The sequence below is a fragment of the Anolis carolinensis genome, chromosome 1 (assembly GCF_035594765.1).
Source record: "Anolis carolinensis isolate JA03-04 chromosome 1, rAnoCar3.1.pri, whole genome shotgun sequence".
Lineage (NCBI taxonomy): Eukaryota > Metazoa > Chordata > Lepidosauria > Squamata > Dactyloidae > Anolis > Anolis carolinensis.
Window position 1 is genome coordinate 332,841,969 of NC_085841.1, and position 25,710 is coordinate 332,867,678.

At 39.8% G+C, this 25,710-nt stretch overlaps 1 protein-coding gene across 35 annotated transcripts in view; it reads left to right on the forward strand.

Annotated features, from left to right (window-relative positions):
• nrxn3 (neurexin 3) overlaps positions 1-25,710 on the forward strand; it is a 1,581,531-nt gene that overhangs the window by 441,281 nt on the left and 1,114,540 nt on the right. For all 35 annotated transcript variants that reach the window (XR_010002008.1, XR_010002009.1, XM_062967917.1 and 32 more), the window contains one exon: positions 1,968-2,351. Coding sequence is in view for 33 of the 35 variants with exons in the window: in XM_062967917.1 (XP_062823987.1) it covers positions 1,968-2,351 (384 nt within the window). In the remaining 2 variants the exon portion in view is untranslated. The remainder of the gene's footprint in view (positions 1-1,967; positions 2,352-25,710) is intronic.

Below are 25,710 nucleotides of genomic sequence, written 5' to 3' on the forward strand. Positions count from 1 at the left end.
AGTATCAAACCTAAAGACCCTATCTTGTTTGTAACTTGGGGACTTCCTGTAATCTACATAATATTACATTAATATATCACTAATTTTGTGGCGAGTTCTTGAGGGGTTAGTATATCAGATGTTTTTACATTATAAAGAAGATGGTCTTTTAACAAATAGTATAGACTGACCCAGTTTACTTAGGTTTCCCTCGGCAGAAAAATAAGCTTCAGAGGGTTTCAGTTTTATTAGGAATTTGTGTTTTGTTCTATATGCTGATGTTATTATTATGTTAATATTGCCCAGATGTTAATATTAGCAGTTTTGTATCACTTGCACCTGTTACTAGAATTGCAGCATTTTACCAGAATATAAATAAGTAATCAAACAATTGAATTTTTGTAAGTTGGCTTACATTTAATTAACCTGCAAGAATAAATTCAATTAAAAGCATCATTACTTGCATCTCTGTGTGCACATGTGCTATATATTTGTCCTCTGGACAACAATGTACCATATGAGAAATAGAAAAGAAACTCATAGAGCTCAGTGTGATAGAACTCAAAGGTGTTACTCTGAAATATCAGTATGCAAAAGGATTTTGTAACACTTTTGCGACTCACTGAAAGAAGTTGCAGCATAAGCTTTCTTAGACTAAAGATCATCTACACACGCCACATACCTTTCAGCTGATCCATAGTGTGGTACTCTGGAACAGTGCCAGGAGTGTCAGCCACTGAGCCAGTTCAGTGGTTGATGTGTGTCTATACTGCATGGAACTGAACCAGCTCAGATGCTGAAAGGAGTCCACGTGGCCCATTGGCACCAAAATCAGTTTCACTCCCCTGGATGACCCCTCTTCCTATCCCCCTTGTGTCTTGATTTAGCTGTGATCACTGGGCATGGAATTACTGGTGACTGTCATTCATATAATCTGTTGATGGTGACTGAAGCACCAGAGAGATTGGGGGGGGGGGGGAGAACCCACCACACCTTTCCTCTCTCTCTTCTCCAATCACTCTGCATCAGTCAGCATCAGTAGATGTAACAAGCAACAACCACCAGCAATTTTGTGCCAGTAATCACTACTAAGCTGAGAACACAAGGGGGAGGTATGTGCTATCCTTGTCCTCAGGCTGCCTGAACCCAGAGAGAGCAGGATGTCTGTGTGACTTGGAACCAGCCCAACTGTTTACACTACCACAAAGTCTGGGCAAACTCTGAAACTTCAAAAAGCTCCAAGGAATCCCCCAACTTCTTAAAATATAGAAGAAGGCTGCATTAAGTGGCCTTGGTGGGCCCAGAGCATCATGTGCCCCACCTCATTTTGGCATGTATTGATGGGCCTTATTTTACTTCAGAGAAAGTAAATTAAGGCTTCATCTACACATACCCCTCAGTCTGGGCTTGTCTGGAGTAGCAATACTCCAGACCATCCCTGAGGATGGCTACACTGCCCAACTCCATCCTGCAATGGTAGAGTCCAGTGGGGCCAAAACTTGTTCAAAACTGCTGAATTAACCTTACTTGGGATTTCCATGATGCTTCTGTCAAACCACCATGGAAAGTTCTTTGTTGTTGTTCACTACAACGGAAAAAAAACCTCTTTTGTTATTGAAGTTAAGTAATTTGCTTTGTTTTCCAAATTTTCTGACACCAGGCAACCTGATTGTCAACAAAGGAATTTCTAAGGCCGCATGTAAAAATAGATTGCTGAAGTTCTCACATCATTGCAGAGGACTGGGTTAGATGTCCTTCAAAAGTCTTCCAGTTTATAAATTTAAATATTCTGGGAATATGCTGTCTAATACATTTGGTAGTGGGCAGCAAAGCTCTCCAAGACAAGCTCCTCTTGTCTTAAGATTTTCTATTAAAGGTTTCAGGCCTACTCTCCCAAAGACCTTTCCATTCACAGGAATTCAAAATAGGCACAGACTTGATTTGGTTTACTGTTAGGGCTCTTGCTTAAAGTTATTTCTTTCATTCAGGTACCATATCAGTGAACAGCAGACGGACACCATTCACTGCTAGTGGAGAGAGTGAAATCCTGGATCTGGAAGGTGACATGTATCTTGGAGGACTACCTGAAAACCGGGCAGGACTTGTCCTCCCTACAGAGCTCTGGACAGCCATGTTGAACTATGGCTATGTGGGCTGCATTCGAGACCTTTTCATTGATGGGCGGAGCAAGAACATCCGGCAGCTAGCAGAGCAGCAGAATGCTGCTGGTGTCAAATCTTCCTGCATTCGAGTCAACTCCAAACAATGTGACAGCTATCCTTGTAAGAACAATGCAGTATGCAAGGATGGCTGGAACCGTTTCATCTGTGACTGCACTGGGACTGGATACTGGGGAAGGACATGTGAGCGGGGTAAGTCCAGAATCCAGACAGATGTTTGGTTAGAGCAAAATGTTGACTCCCTTGTATTATGTGCACATAACCCCAATAAATGTTATACCACAATCAAGTTAAAAAGGAGAAAAATGGTCAAAACACGCCATGGTATCTTCTGCTAGTAGCTAGCATCTACTTTTACTAAAGGTCTTATGTTGTTAAGTGTACATGAGGTGGGCATTCAGATTGAGCACCATGAGATGGCCATCAAAGTTGTGCTTATAACATGTTTGCTTCAGAGCAGATGCATTCATTTGTTTCTCACAATGCTTCCCATGCATTGTGGTGTATAACTCATAATATATGTTGTGAATCACATACTAGACATTTTCATAATGGCATTTGCAGAAATTATAGTGGGCTTGTTGCCAACACCCATGAGGACATTGTTTGCATCTTTTTTATATCTCTGAGTGTCTGACCTGGAATAATCAAGGTATACTGAAGTAGGATTGATTTGCCAAGGGCAAGTCTGTAAGAGAAAGGTAGAGCTTTCCTGAATACAATGAATGTCACACCACATTTCTCATTCTCTCTTCTAATCATAGAATCATAGAATCATAGAATAGTAGAGTTGGAAGAGACCTCATGGGCCATCCAGTCCAACCCCCTGCCAAGAAGCAGGAAATCGCATTCAAAGCACCCCCGACAGATGGCCATCCAGCCTCTGCTTAAAAGCCTCCAAGGAAGGAGCCTCCACCACAGCCCGGGGGAGAGAGTTCCACTGTCGAACAGCCCTCACAGTGAGGAAGTTCTTCCTGATGTTCAGGTGGAATCTCCTTTCCTGTAGTTTGAAGCCATTGTTCCGTGTCCTAGTCTGCAGGGCAGCAGAAAACAAGCTTGTTCCCTCCTCCCTATGACTTCCCTTCACGTATTTGTACATGGCTATCATGTCTCCTCTCAGCCTTCTCTTCTGCAGGCTAAACATGCCAAGCTCTTTAAGCCGCTCCTCATAGGGCTTGTTCTCCAGACCCTTAATCATTTTAGTCGCCCTCCTCTGGACGCTTTCCAGCTTGTCAACATCTCCCTTCAACTGTGGTGCCCAAAATTGGACACAGTATTCCAGTTGTGGTCTGACCAAGGCAGAATAGAGGGGGAGCAGGACTTCCCTGGATCTAGACGCTATTCCCCTATTGATGCAGGCCAGAATCCCGTTGGCTTTTTTAGCTGCTGCATCACATTGTTGGCTCATGTTTAACTTGTTGTCCACGAGGACTCCAAGGTCTTTTTCGCACACACTGCTGTCAAGCCAGGCATCCCCCATTCTGTATCTTTGATTTCCATTTTTTCTGCCGAAATGAAGTATCTTGCATTTGTCCCTGTTGAACTTCATTTTGTTAGTTTCGGCCCATCTCTCTAGTCTGTCAAGATCATTTTGAATTCTGCTCCTGTCTTCTGGAGTGTTAGCTATCCCTCCCAGTTTGGTGTCGTTTGCAAACTTGATGATCGTGCCTTCTAACCCTTCGTCTAAGTCGTTAATAAAGATGTTGAACAGAACCGGGCCCAGGACGGAGCCCTGCGGCACTCCACTTGTCACTTCTTTCCATGATGAAGATGACGCATTGGTGAGCACCCTTTGGGTTCGTTCGCTTAGCCAATTGCAGATCCACCTAACCGTAGTTTTGTCTAGCCCACATTTTACTAGTTTATTTGCCAGAAGGTCGTGGGGGACTTTGTCGAAGGCCTTACTGAAATCCAGGTAGGCTACATCCACAGCATTCCCTGTATCGACCCAACTCGTAACTCTATCGAAAAAAGAGATCAGATTAGTCTGGCATGACTTGTTTTTGGTAAATCCGTGTTGACTATTAGCAATGACCGCATTTGTTTCTAAGTGTTCGCAGACCACTTCCTTGATGATCTTTTCCAGAATCTTGCCTGGTATCGATGTCAGGCTGACCGGACGGTAATTGTTTGGGTCGTTCTTTTTTCCCTTCTTGAAGATAGGGACCACATTCGCCCTCCTCCAATCTGCTGGGACTTCTCCCGTTCTCCAAGAACTCTCGAAGATAATTGCTAGTGGTTCTGAAATAACTTATGGTTAGCTTAAATAAAGGTATAGGAGATATTTGTGGAACAATTATTGCCGGCATAGGCAGCCAAGAGACATATTCATTGTTGGCCAAATGAGAAAGAACATAACAAATATACGACACTTAATCTATATACACTGTTCAAATTCCAGACAGTGCCATTAATTGTCATCTCTGCATGGTCCCTGCTGCCGTGCTCAGAATGACTTGAGTGAGATGGTCTTTTAAAATACAAAACTCAATTTTGTGGCTAAAATTCCTTCTAGAAAAGAAAATAGAACTTTTTTGTTTTGAGATTAATTTCAGAATTTTTATTACTACAGGTTGGATATCCCTTATTCAAAATGCCTGGGAAGTGCTTGGGATTTTGGATTTTTTTAAAAATTGAAATACTGTATTTGTATATACGTACATAATATGATATCTTAGAAATGGGAAAGTCTAAACACAAATGAATGTATGTTATATGTATACTTTACATGCATATGACTTCACGTGCATATGATTACGGAAGGGGTATTTCAGTCTGAAATTAAGAGGGTAGTCTCACATAGGCACACCCCCAACCCGCCCCAGTTTGGACCATGAGCCATCCTTCTCCTGTATAAGAGGTTCCTCTTAACTGTCATAACTAATTAGCCACTTGTATTAGTTATGCACCTCTCCATTATTTAATCAAGTTCTCAATGAGAACTGAATCTTGGCCTCATAAAGTATCTCATTTTCATGATGTATGTACATGTAAGCTAATGGTTCTGGATGCTTCAGAAGCAGGGCATGGGGCTCTATGTGCCAGCAAAGTCATGCACTATCAAGGAATTCTGGCGGAATTTATCAACAAATCTTTTTATCAACAAATGTGGACATGGGAGCTTATGTATGAAGACATGCATACTTGTTTACTTGAAGATTGTTATGCACCCCCCCCCCCTTTTTTTAAGGAAAAAACACAACTGAGGTTCTGATGTACAAGGAACAAGACTTGATCGGCACACAAAGTTGTGTTAATTGAGAGTGGACGAGATGTAGTACAGGGTGAAATTAAAGGGTTGGTATGAGGACAGATGGGTTTACAGAGGCATTAAAAGTTCTACACGGTTTGAGGGAGTAATTAGCATTTTCTATGTCTTTTGGCACCTCATTCCCTAAAGATTCTGACAGCAGCTGCAGCATTAGGTGAACACAGTAGCTGTGCTAGCTGAGCTAATGAGGATGCTTTGCAGATGGAAAGAGCTGCCTTATGGAGATCATGTGCTTTTCTGCTCTACTGCAAAACCACTGTGTCAGAGTCTGCAGGCTGCTCTGAAAACAAAATCCAGGCACTGCACAAACCAAGGCATGGAGGATGCATTGTATTTAGATTAACCAAGTGACATTATGAGTCTGGACTAGAAATGCCAGAGGTTGAAAAAAGTGTAACTCAATTTGCTAAATGCCCAGATTTCTTTTTTAAAATGTTCTCCTTCATCCTTTATCTTCAAGATGGACAATTGTACAGTCCAAAACCTGCATATAAGAGATATAAAAATCATCCCTGAAGTGCTATGAGGTGAAAGGAATCCATACTTTGTATTGATTGAACTAAGAATGTTTTTGCTTAAGCTTATTTATATATCAGGCACACACAGAAACACATGTGCATGCACACACAGACATATACACACATATTTACTGACTGTTTGCATTTTTAAATATATATTAATTTTAACAATATTATGTAAGCCATCTTGAGTCCCAGTTTTGGGGGAAAGTGGAATATTAAGGAACATCATCATCATCTCCCATTTTGTATATGCAGTACTGCCAATCCAATAGAATTGTGATTAGCGTTGCCAGGTCAGGAGCATCTGGAGAATTTAAGATCATGAGATTTCAGGGCCAAAACCTGAGACCTGGCATCTTCTTCTAGTAATGTGACAGAGAGTGAGGTCTGACGATGTCAAGATATATGACACATCAATTATAATTGTTGTGTGTGTTGTTAAAATGAAAAACACCAAATCTAATACAAATAAGAAAAGATTTCTTTGGTTGGAAATTTAGTTTCCCAAGCTCTAAATCAAAAAGATCTACATACATACATATGCTCATATACACATGATTGCCAGTTAATTTTAAAAACCTTTGCAAACAGGACGACAACCCCCTCCCCCCTCCACATGAACACACTGCTTCCATATCTGCAGTTTCATTTATCCATGTCCAACAAATATATACTTCCTAGGCATTTTCTAGGCCCTTCAGCATAGATATACTGTATGCTTGGGCCATAAGTCCTTAATTTCAGTAGGGTTTAAATCATTGAAAGGATGTCACACTGAGGAAGGGGCAAGACTAGGATACAGAGCAATGGATTCTAATTGCAGGAAAAGAGATTCCATCCAAACAGTAGGAAGAACTTCCTGATGGTAAGAGCTGTTTGGCAGTGGAATAGGTACCTTGGAGTGTGATGGAGTCTTTCTCTGGAGGTTTTTGACTCGAGGCTGGATAGCTATCCATCCAGAGTGCTTTGATTGTGTGTTCCTATCAGGTGTGGGTTGGACTGGATGGCTTGTTTGGTGTCTTCTAACTTAATTAGTAAACTGTTGAGGTCATAGTTTTGCCTTTTAGCTTCACAATTCCTTGTTTGGAAATTAAACAAATTATTTTCATACCCCATCACATGTTTTCCACTTTTCTGCTTACTTCACAAATTATCCGTTTGCTTTCCCATCACACATGATAGATATTTCTTCTCCCATTGTCCCCTCCCCAATTTTCTTTGTTGAAACTAATAAATTACTGTTCTTTCCTCCGTGGTCTCGAAATGGTAATAGTGAAAGAAAGGAATCAATACTGCCCATCTCAGCTCCTCCCTCTAGCATGACATCATCATACTGTTTACAAGCAGTCAAATCTCCCTCACAACACTGAACACTGTGTCTAATCTAATTCAAGAGTCAGTTCTAGAATACTACGATCCAGCAAACACTGGGAAAGAACCAGTAGCAAGTGAGCACCAGCTGGATCATGAATTCATGAATTTGAATGCATTGGTCAGATCGGGCAACTCAAAGACCATTTGTACAACAGAGGAAATGGATGATAATGATGAGGCAGTGTCTAGTTCTCGACTTTCCCTTAATGAACATGCTGCTGATTGGTCCATTGACCCAGGTTTGATTGAACTGAACCCTCCAACTCTATCGAAAAGACAATCTACTTCATACAAAGAAATCATAAACATTCTTAAAGAGAGGATTGGCAGACTTGACTTAGCAGCACCGGAGAACACCGACCCTTCATTGCATGTTCTCATGTGAGTCCAATGTTTCCTAGTAGAGCAGATATCAGAAAAGTTATTCCAGAGAATGAATATGTTACAAAGGGAAGTTTCCACCCTAAGAGCTACTATTGGAGCTTTGGTTGGTCTGGTACAGCTTGGGATTCTGACTGCAACACCTCCAGAAAATTGCCCTAGCCAAGAACATGAGGGCAGTATTGGACCAGCAGATTGCCAAGCTGACTGGAAACCAGAAGTAGCCAAACTATCTGCAGAATCAACTGGTAAACAATTAACGGACATAATGGAGAACTGGAGCATGAACTTCAGGAGATGTCACCTAGATGGTAGAAACGAGCTATGCCCCAATTGCACTAAATCAACTTCAATGCTTAGTCTTACTCCCTCAGACCCAAAATTCCAGTTAATAGATGAGTACCTGGATGGCCATTTAGATACTCCCTTTCCTCTCTGCAACCAAAAGACACACAACAACATGAATAATACCTCACTCAATATTGCATCTAAAAATTCCCAACAGCCTTGCTGTAAAAGAGGCCTTAGACACGGAAGCGAATGCCCTACTTTCTCAGCACTCCAAAAGAGACTCAGAAATGGCAGAGGGTAGAGGAGAAGAATATAGCAAGATCCCTAAACGAATGAACAAAAAGCCGACCCACAACTTTGGCCAAGATAGAAAGAGGACAAGTGATTATACATAATTGGCCATTGAGGAAACCGACTGGGGCAATGATATTTGCAAAGGAACACCTAGCAGAACTAGTCTGCCCTGGGGCATTCATTGGACTTAAACAATGGTTTTCAAGCAGACAAGGGGGATTCTCATCATACGTGAAATTTGCTGGTTTTACTTATCTCTACACGGGGAACTGATAACGGAATCTATTGCCAATCAAGTTCTACATTGTGGGGGAAACACACTTTAGAAATGATGAAAGACTAGAAACCCACAGAACGAGCATGTGTTGTGTGATGGGTTCCATTGGCAGCAGTTTCTAAAGTGTATAGACACGCAGAGTTTACTGCTTGTGATGAAGTCCTATGATTTTATGTTAGGTGTATTACTTTGCAGTATCTATTCTATAAATTATGTTTCAAATGTTTTCAGAAATAATTAACAAAAGAGAGAGAGTAGAAGACATCACGGAAAGAGGACAGAATATGAGGGCTATACGTAGTTTGGGAAATAATTAGAAAGAAGATGAGACAAAAGCCTCAAAGTAGAGTGAAAATCTCATAATCATTGTTCAATAATGAAATTGGGCTATAGTTACAGTCCTTTGTGGCTTTGGTTTGAAACATGGCATTCTCCCTCTTACCATCCAAAAATCCTCTTACCATCTTAAAATGTATAGAACTCCGCACAATTCCTCCTCAAACCTCTTATAATAACTCAGAATCCATCTAGACCAGGCCCCTTCCCACTCTTGGCCTTTGCAATTGCTATATGGATGGATATCTTCTGTTGTGGTTCTTGCTTAGTTGATTTTGCTGGGTCTCTGTTAACTATTGCAGCACTTGTTAATTTAAATATTCCTCAGTCTTCTTACTCGATATTGGTCTCTCCTTTAACACTTTGTGCAATACCTTTGAAATGTTTTTAAGACTGGTATGTGATTCTTCACTTCTTCAGAATAATTTCTATGAGTTTTTGTTGCTGTTCTAGTCATTTCTTCTTTAATATTGAAGATTGTTGAATAAAAATCATTTCATTATAGCCTTGCTGCGTCTCAGATCTTTCTAATTTCAGTACCATTCTCCATATTCTTTACAAAGTATTCAAGTCTCTTCTTAGCTTTTTCTACTATATTATCATTTAACAAAATAGATTCATCTACTCCACTTTCCCTTAAGATAATCTAGCAAGGTTGTGAAGGCAAATTTCAAAGGATTTTTATATAGCATTTTTCAAAGTGCCAGTAATGATATGTACTTCTGGGACTTCTTTGCCATTCTCTGAAAATGCCCAGGTTTGCTCCCAAATTAACATTTGAAATAATGAGTTAATCAATGCCAATGATACAAATTAAATAATTTTCTTATAGTACTGGTGGTGAATCTTAACTGTGGTGATTGTTAATTGTGTTAAAATACACTATGACATGTCATCAGATCTTGGGACATCAATCTGGTGTTAATATGACCACATTAATGTTCCAAGATCTGGTAAGAGGTCATGATATATGGTCACATGATTAATAATTGGAGCAATTGCCCCTTTTAAAGTACGGACCAGATTTACTTCCCACCCTTTATCTTTGAAAAAGTATCTGCTGCAAGTTCACATTAGGGCAATTGTCTGTGTCCTTGTAAATAAATAATTTAGTAACCAAAATCTGAATTCAAGTGGCAAGGTTCAAACAGCACACAATATTTAACCTGCTAAGTTAAACTGATCAATTTCTTTGTATTTGAATGCTTGTATACACATGTGGATTGGGGAAAATTACTGGAGCCACTACCTGAAACTCTGCCTAATTTCACAGAAGTAAATTCATGCACACTTTTATGTTTATGTTCTGATTGCCTGAACGGCAACTCCTTTATTAAGCATTTGACTTTTTAGTTGCTTAAAATGATCTACTAGGAATTGGAAAAAATATTTGCAGTTTTTTAATTTTAAAGTTGAAAAATTGTTCTTCTGACATTCAGGAAGTCCTAGCAGGAAGAATATTAGAGCAGAGAGACTTTTGCAGTTTTCTTCCATATCTGAATGTCCCAAAGTATTGCAGAAAAAATATTCTGCAGAGAAGTGCATGGGACTTTTTAATGCAAAAAGAAAACAGGATTCTTAAAAAAACAATAATTCAGTTTCCTGTGCAATAAACTTATTTTATCTACAGAAAACACAGGTATGTGTGCAAAAATCCATAAGAAGCAACATAGAAAGAAACAAAATGCGCTGAGCTTCAGGTCTGAAACATGTGGCGATGCAGCGGTCCATCCTCCATAGGCTCTGGGTGAAGGCAGCCCTCAGTAGGAAAAATGTATGTTCCATTGCACACGCTCACTTCTGACACAGAGGGGGGGGGCATTTGGAGGCCAGCATCATCCACAACATGACCCAAGTCAGGAAGCACTTGGGAAGGAGATGGTGTGGCATGTACTTGGCCACTCAGTGGTGAATTGGGCACAGGTGAGGCCAAATGCGCCAGCAAGGCCAGTTGGGGCAGAGACCAGCTGGGTCTTCTTCCCCTTTGTCTGCACTTTTTGTGCCACTGGAAGGACTGTGGGTGTGGAGAAGGAGGCATAGACAGTCCTTGCCCTCTTTGCCTTAGAGGGTTCTGCCTGGCTTGTCACAGGAGAAGCCATCTGAGATGTTAACTGCTCAGGTAGGCAGTTCTGATGCTTCCTCAACTGAGTATGAGAGGGGCACAACACTTGCTCTTAAAGAAGAGTTCTTAGGCGAGCCTCCGAGGACTTGTGTGCCTGGAGAAACACTTGGAAAATTTCACAAGCCCTAGCCTCGTGGGCTTCCTCCAAACACAGTAAGCAGAGGGCATGAGCGTCCGTATCAGGAAGCTTCTCCCCACATGTCTGGCATTTCTTTAAAAATGTGGCTGCCATAACAACAGGGAAGTAAGGTAAGTTAAGGAGAAACTGGCAAGAACAAACAAACACGTCCTGCAGGGCACTCATGACAGGAGGGCCAAAGTAATGTCAGGGATAAGAGGAAAATGTTGTCAAACAGTCCAGGTCAAACCAGGAGTCAAGAATCCAAGGGATTAGGAAGAGAGTTGTTAAACAGTCTGAGGTCAAACACCAGAAGGAGGTAAGTTGTTGAAGGAATATCCAAAAGAATAATCAAATCTGGTCCAAAGTCAAATATATGCTTTTAGTAGAGTAAGAACTAAGAACAATTCCTTCGCTGCTGCTACTGCTGCGGATGAAAAGGAACTGAGGTGTTAGCCCCTACAGCTGGCTATATACTCAGGGGGAATGGGCGGGGCTAACACCAGCAGCTTTTTAAGAGCTCTAGAGAATGCCAACCTGTCTTGCATCTGCGTACAAGACCCATATGTGCAATTTCACAGAGACCACCCAGAAGAAGCCATTCTTTCTCAGTTTTTACTCACATTCCTATTTAACCTTGGTGCCAACTGTTTTTCATTATGTGCTTTGCTGGGTGCTGCTTATGAAGGACAATGCATCAGCTATTGGTTATGTGCTAGTAAACAGAGAGCTTCAACTCCTGTTTATGATCTGCCAAGTACCTTTATTGCAGCATTTCCTAAAAAAACTCTTTAATGGAAACATACATATGCCCATTATGTATCCAATTAACTTAGGAACCATAAAATGACAGGATAATGAGAAGTGTTGCAGAATTATTTACTGTGTGGAGTGAGTTGCATAGCTCTTGTTTGGTCTCTCTGTTTGGTTAAGCGGAATAACTCTTCTCAGGACTGCCTGATCCATTTATGATTGAAGGGCACAGTTCAAATGATCTCCTATATGTTGCTCCTAGCCTAAAAGTGTACTGAGGACCTCATTACACTAGAACATGCATTCACTTTAAATCCAGTTTCTGCCTCCTGTAGAATTCTGTGACTTGTAGTTTAAGAAGGGCCTTTAAACTGTTCAGCCAGGAAGGTCCTAGACTCAGTAAACTACTAAACCAGAACTCTGCAGGAGGCAGAAACTAGATTTAAAGTGGATCCATACTCTGATGTGACTATTTGAAAAACTGCATCTCTGTATACAAACCAGCACAAGTGCTGCGATCTGCGGGAGAGGCCCTCCTCTTGGCCCCACTGCCATCTCAAGTGTGGCTGGTGGGCATGAGAGAGAAGGTCTTCTCCGTGATCGTTTCCTGCCTCTGGAACTCACTGCCTAAAGAATTAAAAATAGCCCCTCTCTCCTCTCTTTTAAAAAGCTTCTAAAAACACATCTATGCACTTTAGCCTGTGGAGAGGAGGAGGACTAACTGCACCTTCTATACACTTTGTTGAACATCTACCTTCATTAATCTACTGTATACCATCATACCTCCAATAATTTTAGTCGGATTTTTATAATTTTTACTGAGTTTGTTTTTTATTTGTTATATATTATCCTCAGCATTGAATGTTTGCCACTGTGTTTTATTTTGTTGTAAGTCCCTTCGGGGAAATAGGGTGGGCTATAAAAAAGCGTTGTTGTTGTTGTTGTTGTTGTTGTTGTTAGGGTTATTATTATAATTATTGGGCTGAAATAAGCATCCATGACCAACAAGTTTGCTTAAAGGATGCCAACTCTTAAAATGGTCTCCAGACACAATTCCAAGTATAGATTGTTCATTTAAAGCCTTAATTTTGTGGTCAGAACCAGTTCCATGTTACAAAACTACAAAATCAAAACAGTAGATGGGAACCAAAACTCTGAGGGCTTGACTGAACAAAGGATGCCCCCAGGCAAGAGACAAAAACATCTCCAGTGCTGATTAGGGTGATTAACTAAAACATTAATGCTGGCTCCCAGTGACAAAGGACCCTTGCCACACCCCAGACTCTACACAGATATATATATTCCTTCCTTTCCTTACTTAGTTTATCCATACCTCACAACATCTGAGGATGCCTGCCATAGATGTGGGCGAAACGTCAGGAGAGAATGCTTCTGGAACATGGCCACACAGCCCGAAAGACATACAACAACCCAGTTCCATGTTAGTAAGGCAATACATTGTGGTTGTCATGAAAGGGCTATTTATTTTGCTGTTATTGTTTTCTTATTGCTGGGAACAACTACAGGAACTTTTCGGTCTTTTTTACTTATCTTCCAAATCATTTGATGGATTTGGTGTACATCTTTATTTGCGTTGATCATGGGAATGTCACTTGCTGCTCTGTTCCAGTGCTGGATCCATCTGTTAGCTACCCTTCCCATATAAAATTCTTGTTGTCAAATTTATGAAGATACAGTCAGTTCTTCACATTTGTGGGTTTAACTATTTGATTATTTATACATTTGATTGATATATTACCCCTTCCCCCACAGCCCGCATACCTCTATAAACTTCTAGTAAGAAGTTTTCCAAGGTGTCATGATGGAGGACCTAGAGATTCCTAGTTCTATCAGATAAAAAATAGTTTTTAATTTAATTTGCATTTTTCCATTTTCATAGGAGTCTTGCACCCCTAACATTTTGAAAAATTCTTATTCAGAAGCAGAATTAAATGAAATCCTTAGCTAACCTTCGTCAGATGCACCAACTTGTGCTAATATTGTGAAGAAAAAAACTCATTTGAAATGTGGTGTTGGGCAAACACACAATGGATACTATGGACTGCTAAAAGCACAGATAAATTGATCCTAGAGCAAATTAAGACTGAACTCGCCCTAGAAACCAAGATTATTAAACTGAGACTGTCACACTTTGGACGTCTCATGAGAATACAGAACTAACTAGAAAGGGCAGGAATGCCTGATAAGGTGAAAATAAGAAAAATGGAGGACTACATTTCAAAGAGACTACATTCCAAAGACTTGACGAGGGCTTCTGCTTATAGGGTGTCTTGGAGGACTCTCACTCATAAGGGTCACCAGATGTAGATGACAACTTGATAGCAGTTAGCAACAACAACATCCTGAAATAACAATTCCTTTTAAAGGTGCCATTGATTCTGAACAAGATCTATAAGAACTTGGTAATCATTGGATTTTCCTGATAGCAATGTCTGTATAAGTCATATTTTACATTTTAACACATGAAAAGGATTTCCAAATATAAAAAAATAATTTCAAACGACCTGGTGTGCTTGGCTGCTCCTTCAAATTTCTTAATGTACTGTAAATCAGCCATCTAATTAATCCACATTTAGGGAGGATGAATGGACAGTAAAAGATTGTTCAAAACTCCATCCATTCATCTTTATTATTTCCATGATGCTATAATTAAAAAGGGATCTGTGATTTTATAGTATTGATTTCATATACCACACACATGTAGGGGTGGATGGGAGATTTTGTATTGGAAGTAAAATTACCCAAGCTTTTAATAAATATAGGTTATACATAACTACACTAGAATGCAGATTCTATTGTGAGTTAGGTCAGTACTTTAGAATTGCCAGGTAATCCAGACTAAATCTGGACAGCGCCTTCACATGCTGTAATGATGCTGATGAATGTTTGGTGAATGGCCATGGCCATTTTTATTACGAACATTTACAGCACAATCATAAAGTTATCTATTCAGAAAGGAGCCTCCGGTGGCCTAGGGGATAAAAGCCTTGTGACTTGCAGGTTGGGTAGCTGACCTGAAGGCTGCCAGATTCGAATCCCACCCGGGGAGAGCACGGATGAGCTCCCTCTATCAGCTCCAGCTCCATGCGGGGACATGAGAGAAGCCTCCCACAATGGTAAAAAAAATCAAAACATCCGAGCGTCCCCTGGGCAATGTCCTTGCAGACGGCCAATTCTCTCACTCCAGAAGCAACTCTGGTTGTTCCTGGCACGAAAAAAAATCTATTCAGAATTAAGTCTCATTGAGTTCAACAATGCTTACCTCAAGATATTTGCTTGTAGGGCTATAGCTCCATTTTTTTGGAACTCTGCTTTAGACAAACTTACAGGAAAAAGTACATGTTTGTAGGTGGCAAATACAACCTTTAGTTAAATGCAAAAATGCTTGAGCATATTCTACAAACATTTGGCTATTTGCCAAGTAGAATACTAGGCTTTTAAAATTACAGTACTGTTGATGATGTGGGATATATATATATATATATATATATAGAGAGAGAGAGAGAGAGAGAGAGAGAGAGAGAGAGGGCGGGAGAAAGAGAAAGGGAGAGAGAGAAAAGAATCAATTTCTTGTTATCAGGATTTGGATATTCATTCGTATCTCAGAATGTTGGCTGTTTTATACCCCTTATTTGCTGGCTGATTGTGGTGGTGGGAGGATTCTTAGATTGGATATGGAATTTTAATCCTGACTGTATTGTGTGAGCAGGATATGATACTGTAAAACTCTGTTAAACTAAACAAATATAACTCTTCTCTCTCATATTCCAAATTCCCAATATTAAGTATAGCCATTTCACAAAATGACTATTGCCTCCTTTGTGGGAAAGGGGCATAGAAAAGGACCCAGTTCTGTTCTTGTTGCTAGGTGCTTCTCTGCCCCCTGTAATACAGGGTGTTTGAAAAAGAACTCCCTATTCACCATTTAAATTAAATGTGAATAGGGAGTTCTTTTTCAAACACCCTGTATACTGAAATTTGGAGACTGAAAGGAAAGGGAGGACCAGTACTTTCATACCCCTTCATGGAGCTCCAGGGTCCTTTTGTTTGCTCCATGGTCTCTTTCGGATTAAAATTATAGGCGAACTATCCCTTATCCACTCTATGAAGTTATACCTCACCTTGATTTACAGGGAGAGATGGTTAATAAATGTATTATTATTATGTTATTATGAAGGACGAATGTTTTCCAAAAATTTAAATGTTCATCTACATGTCATTGAAAACACTGACATTTATCCTGGACCTCCCACTCTTTTAGAGTTCACAAAGCTGTTCTTAAAAGTCAGAGGAAAGACATATGCTCATCTACATAACTCAGTTTTTCTCTATCATTTGCAGAATTCTTACTGAGGAGAGTTATTTTGTTACAGCATGGGGAATAACTAATGATAAGGACAGAAATGTTCATCCTTGTGTTCCCACAGTAGGAATGCATTGTAAATAAACAACTGGTGGCTGAACTCTACCACATTGGACTATTGTTTTTGTAAACTGGGATTGAATGTTGAGCATCACTTCTGAGGGAACTGAAATGATGGCAAGTGGAAATAGAGGATTTAGGGAGTGTCTACATTGGCTAGTAAATCTGTCACCAATTTGGAACATAACTAATTCCAGCTGGAGGCACCCATACATAGCCTGCATTGCAATGCATTGCAATGCCGCATTGGCATCCATATGGGCCATCCAGATTGAGATTGTTTTGGCCCCACTGGACTGTCAGGTCTTCTTCTGTCTCACTACATTCACTCCCAGTCAGCCACAGAGCTCTGTGTAAATTCCTGGCCACCATGGGTGCCCCATTCCAACCTGAGTAGAGGCACTCATATAGCCAGAAAGAAGGCGGGTTAATGTCAGAACAGGGTGTCCAAGATGACTAGGAACTTGCACAAAGTTCTGTGTCTGGTTTGGAGTAGTCTTGGCAACAAAATCATGATCCATTCCTTTTTTCATGGGCTGATGAACACAGATAAAGGGTAACTGTCAGCATCCTGTCTGGGCAGTGGGCTGGTTCAATTCAGACCCAGTTCAGCTGTCCAAACAGCATTGAAGTCATGGGATATTTTGGAGTTTCTAGCAAATCCTCTAGCTTTGCCTGAAGCCAGGTTAACCCAGGAAAACCCATGGTATTCAATGAAAGTGAATTGTGAGGACAGCTAGCAATCTATTCAGGATTCGTCCAGGTTTTCTTGCCAATGTAGACTTGTCCCAAGAGAAAGGGGGATTAAGAGAAAGAAACTGTCCCCATCCACCTTAGTCCCTGCCACTGGTATTTCCCTTGACCACCACTGCACCCCTAATGAGAACGTAACTGTCAATATTGTACATTGCTTGTCCCTGATGTAGGACATGGTATATTGAGTTAAATTTCAACACTGGCATTGCCCAAATATGATTCCTTTTAAAATATGTTATAAATTGTATTGCTTTATTCTATATTAATGGGATACAAACATAAAAAAGAATGTCTAGAAATAGTCAAATACATCCAATACAGGTATGTCATTCTCCCAAAATAATACATCCCAAATATGGTTCCTGATTGCTCGCTCACTCCTGTTTAGCTGCCTTCTGTTTTTTGCCAAGCCCTGCAGTTACCGCTGGCATTGATGGAGTGAAATGCCTTGATGGGAAAGTAGCTAGGCAGAAGTGGATTCATTTGTAATGAGAAATTATTTCCAATATTTAAAATTACCATATTGGACTTGGAGATGTTATCTATGAAATGAGTTCACTCTATCTCTGTTCTTCACCCTGATCCATTCCTGTCCAACTGGGAAGTAAGCATTGCTGGTCCAACATTGCACTGTTTCTTCTCTATTCATTGCAGGAAAAGTGGAATGATTTCACATAAATGACTTGCCCTTAATTTACTCTCTCCTCTCCTCCACATGAAGATATGCAGTCTCCCCTTGGACATTTTGATGGATGGGCAGGAGTGGCTGTCCGATACGGAATATGGATGCAATAGCACAGCTGTCGCTATTGTTCGAAAAGGTCACACCTGGCAAAATGTACTGAATGAATTCAGTATATGCTTCATTTGGCTATTTATTTATTTATTTTGCAATCCATCTATTGACAAAGATTGCCCTGAAGTGTGTGTGTGAGCCTAAAGCAAAAATGCAGACTGAGAATTGGGAGTATCCTGCATCTTGTTAAAGGACGGATACAGGACAATTGGCTTTCAATTCATATGTCTTTCAAAGGAGGTACTTGTAGTTCTTAGAAAATATTCTGTTCCTTTTCTGTGTTGCAGTTTTCATGATGTCAGGGCTACTTCATTCTACTTATGAAAATCCTTCCATTAATACAAAGGTCACCACAAATGAAATGAGACAAAGAACTTGGGAAGATAATGTAAAAAGTAAAGAAGAAAGATTATAAGAGCTTGTTGTCATATCTACAGTGCTGCTGTGCCTTATGTTAACATGGATCTTAATTTTCTGAAACCTTGACCTTTAAATGTGAGACCTCCTGAGTACTGATTGACCATGCTGTGACCTCAGTTAGAATAATTTACAGAATAGCAATCATATTCTCATACTCCAGAGAAGGAGGAAACATAATGTCTTGAAATGTAATGTACTTGAAGAACTGAGAAAAGTATTGTGTAAATTAAACAGAAGAACCCCATGACAAGAGGTTAGATTAGTAAAAGATCAAATTTGGTCCCATATCTTAGTATATTGAATTAAAATTTGATTTCATTTTTGATAAGATACCTAAGACATAGCCAGAAGTGATGATAAAAAGTTGACAAAGGATTAAAATACATTGCAGGTACTGCACATTTCCAAGAATCACATCTTATTTTAAATGTGACTACAATGGATCTTGACCCAGTAATACATGTAGCTGTTGATTCGTCAGGCACTAACAAGTTATTCTGTGGATTGGGATGGCAGTGGTTCATGGTCCCTCTAGTTATTTTCTTCTGGCTGGCCTGGACAAACCTTCAATTAGATGATCCCTTCTAACAGAAGACTATCCTCTCTATAGCAAGTTTCCACATGCCCTCTCCATCTCCCCCTTTGCTGATATCTTTACTTGCAAGAGAAAAAGAATGAGCTTCCATAGAAGTGCTTATCAGTATTGCTAAAATGATTATATGCAATGGATTCACACTATAGGAAAAGAGATTTCACCTAAATATTAAAAAGAACAATCTGATGATAAAAACTGAAGCTACCGCAGAGTGTGGTGGAGTCTCCTAATTTGGAGGTTTTTAAACAGAGGCTGGATGACCATTGGTTGGGAGTGCTTTATATATTCCTTTGTGGCAGGGGGTTGGAATGGATTAGAGTCTCACGTATTTCCTAGAAATGTTCATATTTCAGCTATTTTTTTAGAATCCTTCTAGCTCTCATATTGCTACTCCATTTCTTCCATATATTTAGAAGTAGAGTGTTGGAATCACAGATGCCTTAAAGGGCCAGATTTAAAAGTGTCTTCAAAACAGAGTTTATTGAAACAAAAGGAAAAGGACGCAGGGATACTTAAATGCAGTTCCACTGGTCAAATACTCAAAAACCCAAACCAGACCTGGTTCAAAAGGGTAAGCAGAAATGTAATCCAGATCAACTGGATGCAAAAAGCAACAAGTCAAACAAAGTGCTCTAAGGCAAAACAAAAAGGCACAGTACACAAATGGTTAACAGAGGGAGTTGCAAGAAGAGAAGCCTCGTCAGCCGAAGTCCAAGGTTGGAGCAAGAGGAATCCAAAGCAGCGTTGCTCCAGTGTCTGCAGAAGCAGCGTCTCCAGCCAAACCGGTTCAGGTCCAAACTGCAGATCCGAGTCCAACATGGAACATGAAACAGGCAGCAGCAAGACTACAAGAAACTTTCCCAATACCCAGCACACGAACGCATATCAACACCTTGCCTTCTGCAAAGACCCCTCACCCCTGAACCCACTTTTATCTACAAACTATCATCAGAGGATGAACTGACCACCGCCCCATCACCATCCCCCACCGCTGCTCCCAGCTCTTCACATGAATTCCTTTGACTCTCCCTCCAATTCCTCCATCTCCTGTCAAGACTAGGATCCCCCAAGAATCAATTGGATCCCCTGATTGCCAGTCTTCACTCCCAGAGAACCCCATAAAGGTATCACTAGTTGTTGGTGCCTCACAAATAGCTTGCACTTCTCTTATCTTAGTCCAATCCATGGTGTCTCCTTCTTCTCCTTCAATCATTGACCCATCATCCCGAGAGAATCCCTCAAACGACTCCTCATCTGTAGATGCTGTAAGTATGTCCCAGATCTTCTTTCTCTGCTGCTCATCATCGGATTCCTGCTCCCGAGTAACCCTTTTCCCCCTTCTGGCACCCATACTACTGTTTGTAATGTTACTCACAGGCTCTACTACAACATAGAGCCTCGCTCTGTGTAGTGAGGGAACGAGGGCTGGGGGTGCTACAACATGCTAAATGCAGCTCCTCTTTTGGAAGTCATTTGGGTAGGGTGTTACAGGGGCGGGGGGGAGGGGAAGAGAGAGAGAGAGACGAGCACGTTAAACAGTTCAGGAGATTCTGAAATATCTCTCAGTCCAGTCAGTGTTAATTAAATACTGAAAATTCCTGCTTCTGTGTGAAACTGAATTCATGTCAAATGAAGTGAGGAATGAAATGCCTCATGAATATTATGAAAAGTCCATCCGCTTAGCATCTTGTGTCCCTAAAAAGCCCTGAATCAGAATTTGAAGCTAGGAGCTCGTATTACCTTTTCTTCAGTAACTATAAACCAGTGTTAATTAGCTATTATTGATTTTTCTTTCATTAATCTGTGTAAAATGGATTGTGAAAGTTCCATAAAAATGTATATATCACCATCATGAATGTCCCTTTATTTTCACAAGCTCCCTTTATTTGTAAATGAAGGGCAATATTTTCTGTGCTATCTGTACTAGATCAACTTGGCAGTATCTGGGGAGAAAGAAAGGAAATATAGCTACAGAATTTGGGCAATTGATGGCTATTGTTCATATATTGTGTTATTTTATGGTCAGTCCACCACAGTCTCAGGTGCAGTGACTGGGCAAAAAAGAATAAAGAGAAATAAGAGATATTTAGACAAAATATTATATTGTATAGCTTTCATTTGTTTTCTCTTAAATTTTTCTTTTCTTTTCTTTACTGTTGAAAGCCAGAGGCATTGGTTTCCTAAAAATAATAAAAAAATTCCCAACCCATAAACTGCCTTGTCAGAAGAATAATGAATTCGGCAGAAACAAAGTTTTGTTTTATCTGTAATGGTGGGAAGATGTGAAGTTGGCTTGATATCAGTTAAACTGAGTATGTGGTGCCAGTGCTCAAAATAAGTAACAATTACTGTAAAATTGCAACCCCTTTGCTTTTGCATATAGAAGAAGTGGCCAGGTAATACAGTTTTAAGTAAATATAAGTTACTACTTATCACCTCCTAAGTTGTCTATGGCACAGTTTATAGAACCAATTAGAAGCATTCAATATGAACACATCCATTTTCTGATTGCAGAATTTCACTATGGCTTAAATTAGTGTTTCTTGAAAGCAAAAGGTTACAGTTAATGCAACAACTTCACAAAAATTGGAGCAACAATGGCATAATAAAGATAAATTTCAAAAGTAATACAATAAATAAACTATGTCTTTCGTATAATGAGTGAACCTTGTGTTTCAAGTTGATTATAATTTCAAGTTGATTCCATTTTATGATGATTCTTTCAGTTTTTTTTTTTTTTTTGTGAAGTGTATTTAGGGGAGGTTTGACATTGCCTTCCTCTTACAATGGGGAAGTGTGACTACTTGCTCAAAGTCATCCAGTGAGTTTCCATGGATGAACAGGGATTCATATTCTGCTTTCTCCAGAGTTATACTATTCAAACCACTATATAACACTTGTCTGTGTTACCTTTTAATGACAAGCCATTGGATAATGAGTCCAGACATATAAAATTGGGTTAAATAAGGGCTACTTTATTTGAAGTATATCCTATCTAAGTTGATTAAACCTGAAAAGAGCAAGAGGAGGGAGCAACCTGATATAGGTTGAGCTAAGACCAAGTGTCTATTCGAAATTATCTCCTCAGCCTTCCCTTGAGTAAAACACCTGAGCTCCAAGGGCAATTCAACAATCAGGTTGTTTCCTAGCTGGCCACTTATTGGAAGGTAAAGCAAGGGTACTTCCATTAAAGTCCTGGGAGTTTTTTTTTGTGTGTGTCATGAGCAACTTGAGAAACTGCAAATCGCTTCTGGTGTGAGAGAATTGGCCATCTGCAAGGACGTTGCCCAGGGGACGCCTGAATGTGTTAGTATCCTGTGGGAGGCTTCTTTCATGTCCCCTGGGAGTTTATAAGTGAGAACAAAACCTCCAGGTCAGCCTCAAGGCTGGGCTTTTTCCATTTTCCTAGGTGCCATAACCTTAAGAAGCTGTTCCAGAGCCCTATACTTCATCAAAAGAATGCTAAAGTGAACACAAAACTTGTAAATTCTTACCACTGCCTGTGAAAGGACTGCCTATTTATAGAAAGTCCCTCAGATATAGTATGGGGTGTAAAAAAAAAAGGTAAAATAAAAAATCTTACTCAGCCCTGTAAAACTCACTTGCATTTCAGCTGGGAAGGATGGGCCATGTGTCAATGAGCCCAACAAGCATGTGAAGAGGCAACCAGTCTTCAAGCAGCCTCTAACTCTGCCCATTCATGTGCTGCAACCTGGTGCACTCGGCCACATGTAATAACTCTTGGCCCCTGGGCATGGAGGCCATCAAAAATATAAACACACTTTATGTATTCTTTTATGCTTCTAAGCAACCCCAAAGTGCAAAGGAATTAAACAAAAGCAAACAGTGTTTTTTGACAGCACTACATGTAATAATAATATAATAATAATAAAACTTTATTTATAACCCGCCACCATCTCCCCAATGGGGACTCGGGGCGGCTTACATGGGGCCATGCCCAGACACGATACAATATAACAAAATAAAACAATATATCATAACACAATATAATAGTACAAAAATAATCATGTAGAAATCACAACCAATGACATTTTACTCACTTTAATAATTAATTGGAACAAATAACTTTAAAAATAACTTTCCATGGGTACAATCAAAAATAATAATTTCCAGGAACCTGCCAAATTCATGAACTGAAACACTTATCCTTTGAAATCTGCACTTGTTAGAATATTGTAGTATGGTCTCAAATCAAAATACAGAATTATACAGTTGCAAGGGATTGTAAGGGACATCAAATTCAAACCTTTCCATGTAGGAATACATAACTAAAGCATCCCACCCAGTCTCTGCTTAACCCTCCCTCCCCACAAATATGAGTGTCACCACCCTCTGGGACAGTCTAGCCCACTGTTGAATAGCTCTTAGAATAAATGAATCATTCATAATCTTTAGGTAGAATATCTCCAGATTCCTTTTGAATGCATACGTTTATGTCCTTATCTCTGGAATAGCAAAAAAACAAACAAAACAAAAAAAACCCATCTCACTCCATCTTTTATATGACATCCCCCAAGATAGTTAAAAATTAATATTTTATCACTTTTTTTATCTTTTGTTTCTAAGCTAAACATCCTCAACAGTACAAGTAATTCCACATAGGGCTTGGGTTCTAAAACTTTGACCAACTTGGCTGTCCTTCTCTGAACATGTTCTGATTTGACAATAACCTTCTTAAACCTTGGTGCCCAGAACTGACCATGTGGATACAAACATTTCATTATAAGAATAAGGGTATCCCCTTCCCCAAAATGTTCATGAAAATAATACCACAAATGTGTAATAGTTGAAAACATTGCTTGCAGAAATATATTTGGGGAAATTGTATAAAGAAATGAGTGTATTGTGAGAAATGTGCACAAAATTCATAGAACTGTTCATGTGGACTAAAAAGAAAACAAACAATATTCATGATGTACAATTGAAAATATTCTGAACATTCAGGAAAAATTGGGCTTTAAGATGGGGAAAATAAGTAAAGTAGAGAAATCAAAAGTGATAGATTTATCCATCCCTGCTATAAAACATGAAGCTGGCATTGCTATGATAAGACAGTGTTTATATAATAACACACAATGATGACCCTCTAAGACAGTGGTTCCCATGCATTTTGGCCTACAACTCGCAGAAATCCCAGCCAGTTTACCAGCTGTTAGGATTTCTGGGACTTGAAGGCCACAGCTTCTGGGGACCCACAGGTTGAGAACCGCTGCTCAAAGATGATTTTCTGCCACTTGAAAACAATTATTTACTAGTTGCTTGCTACCCGTACCAGCCAAATAGGCTTGCTCTGTTTGCTCTCTTTCAGACATCATGTCATTCTGCTTACGGGTTTAAGGAAGTGGTAGCTTATATCCACTGGTCTTGTTCATTTGAAAAACCCCAATAAATTGCTCTTGGTAGCATGGCAACATCCCTTTGTTTACCATTGCTTGTGATTGATGTTCCTAATGCTGTCATTTCAATGGGGCCCTGTCACTTTCAGGTTATAGAGCCAGATCCGGTAGAATGAATTCTATTGAGCTGAAGGCACTCAAGGATAAAATGCCTGTTCATTGCTTTAGCATTACAGAGATAAAATCGTTGATTACCCTTATGAAACGCCATGCACGGACCTTTTCTTTCTTTGTATGTCAGGGCATCTTTTGTGTAGAAGCTTGATTGAATTTATTTATCTGCTCAACAACAATGCCGGCATTGCATGATGCTAAAGAGGAACATAGCCCTAAACATTTTTACCAGCTGACCTTTGTCAAGATGATAAGCCCAGTTGCTATCCCCTGTTTAAAATATGCAATGGTGAAAGTGACATCTGGGACTCGCGAAGCTGGAGTGAGCAGCCATGACAGTCATTCTAGCAAACTGTACATTATCAGAATAAAGGGCAAAACAGTGTGCTGATATAATAGGTTCCTAGGGCTATATACACAAAAAAGATTAAGAAACTCATGTTAGATGGTTTAGGTCTCAATTTGATGAACAAGATCCCATACAGAAGAAACAAAAATAATTAGCATAGGAACTACTGACATGTGAAATAGAATGGCAGATGCTTATGGTTTGGGTGTTGCTTTAAGGGCAAAAATGGGCAATATATGGCTTGTCAGTAAACTCTGTAGCCTACCCATTCTTGGGACTAAATGTCAACAGATGATAGCACTGGACAGCTGTATTCTGCCCAGGTAATATTGATTCCTGATGTGTTCCTTTTCAACCCCTGCTATACTTGGAACATTGTGTGTTTAGGGAAGACACCATTTAGATATTCCACAACAGCCAAATACAGTGGTAAACTGAGGCTAATAGGGAATACGCTAATGGTGGTTCCCTTGCTGTTGATGTTGAGGGCATTTTGCTGAAGACCTGAAGTTTTCCCTATACTCTTTCAAAAAGCAGATGGTCTATAAAATATAAACCATCTTCTATATTGTATTGATGAATGTGCATTTATAATCTTCCCTTTCCCCAATATCAAAATGTTTCCATGTTACCTTGCATTAGGGTTGCCAAGTGAAATACAGGACAGGGTTCCTGCACTTCTACCGATGACATAGAAGAGATTATTTCAGTAGGTTACAAGAAGCACCTGCTGAAATTCTCTCTTTTACTGAACTGTTAAAAAGTACGAGGGTTCTTTTCAAAACCTTTAAAAAATAACTAAGTGGCAAAAAATAAAGAAAGAATTGGACGGTTGGAAAAATTTGAATCTATCGTTGCTGGGATGAATAGCAGCCATAAAAATGAATATCCTCCCAAAATGATATATCTATTTCAAAGCATC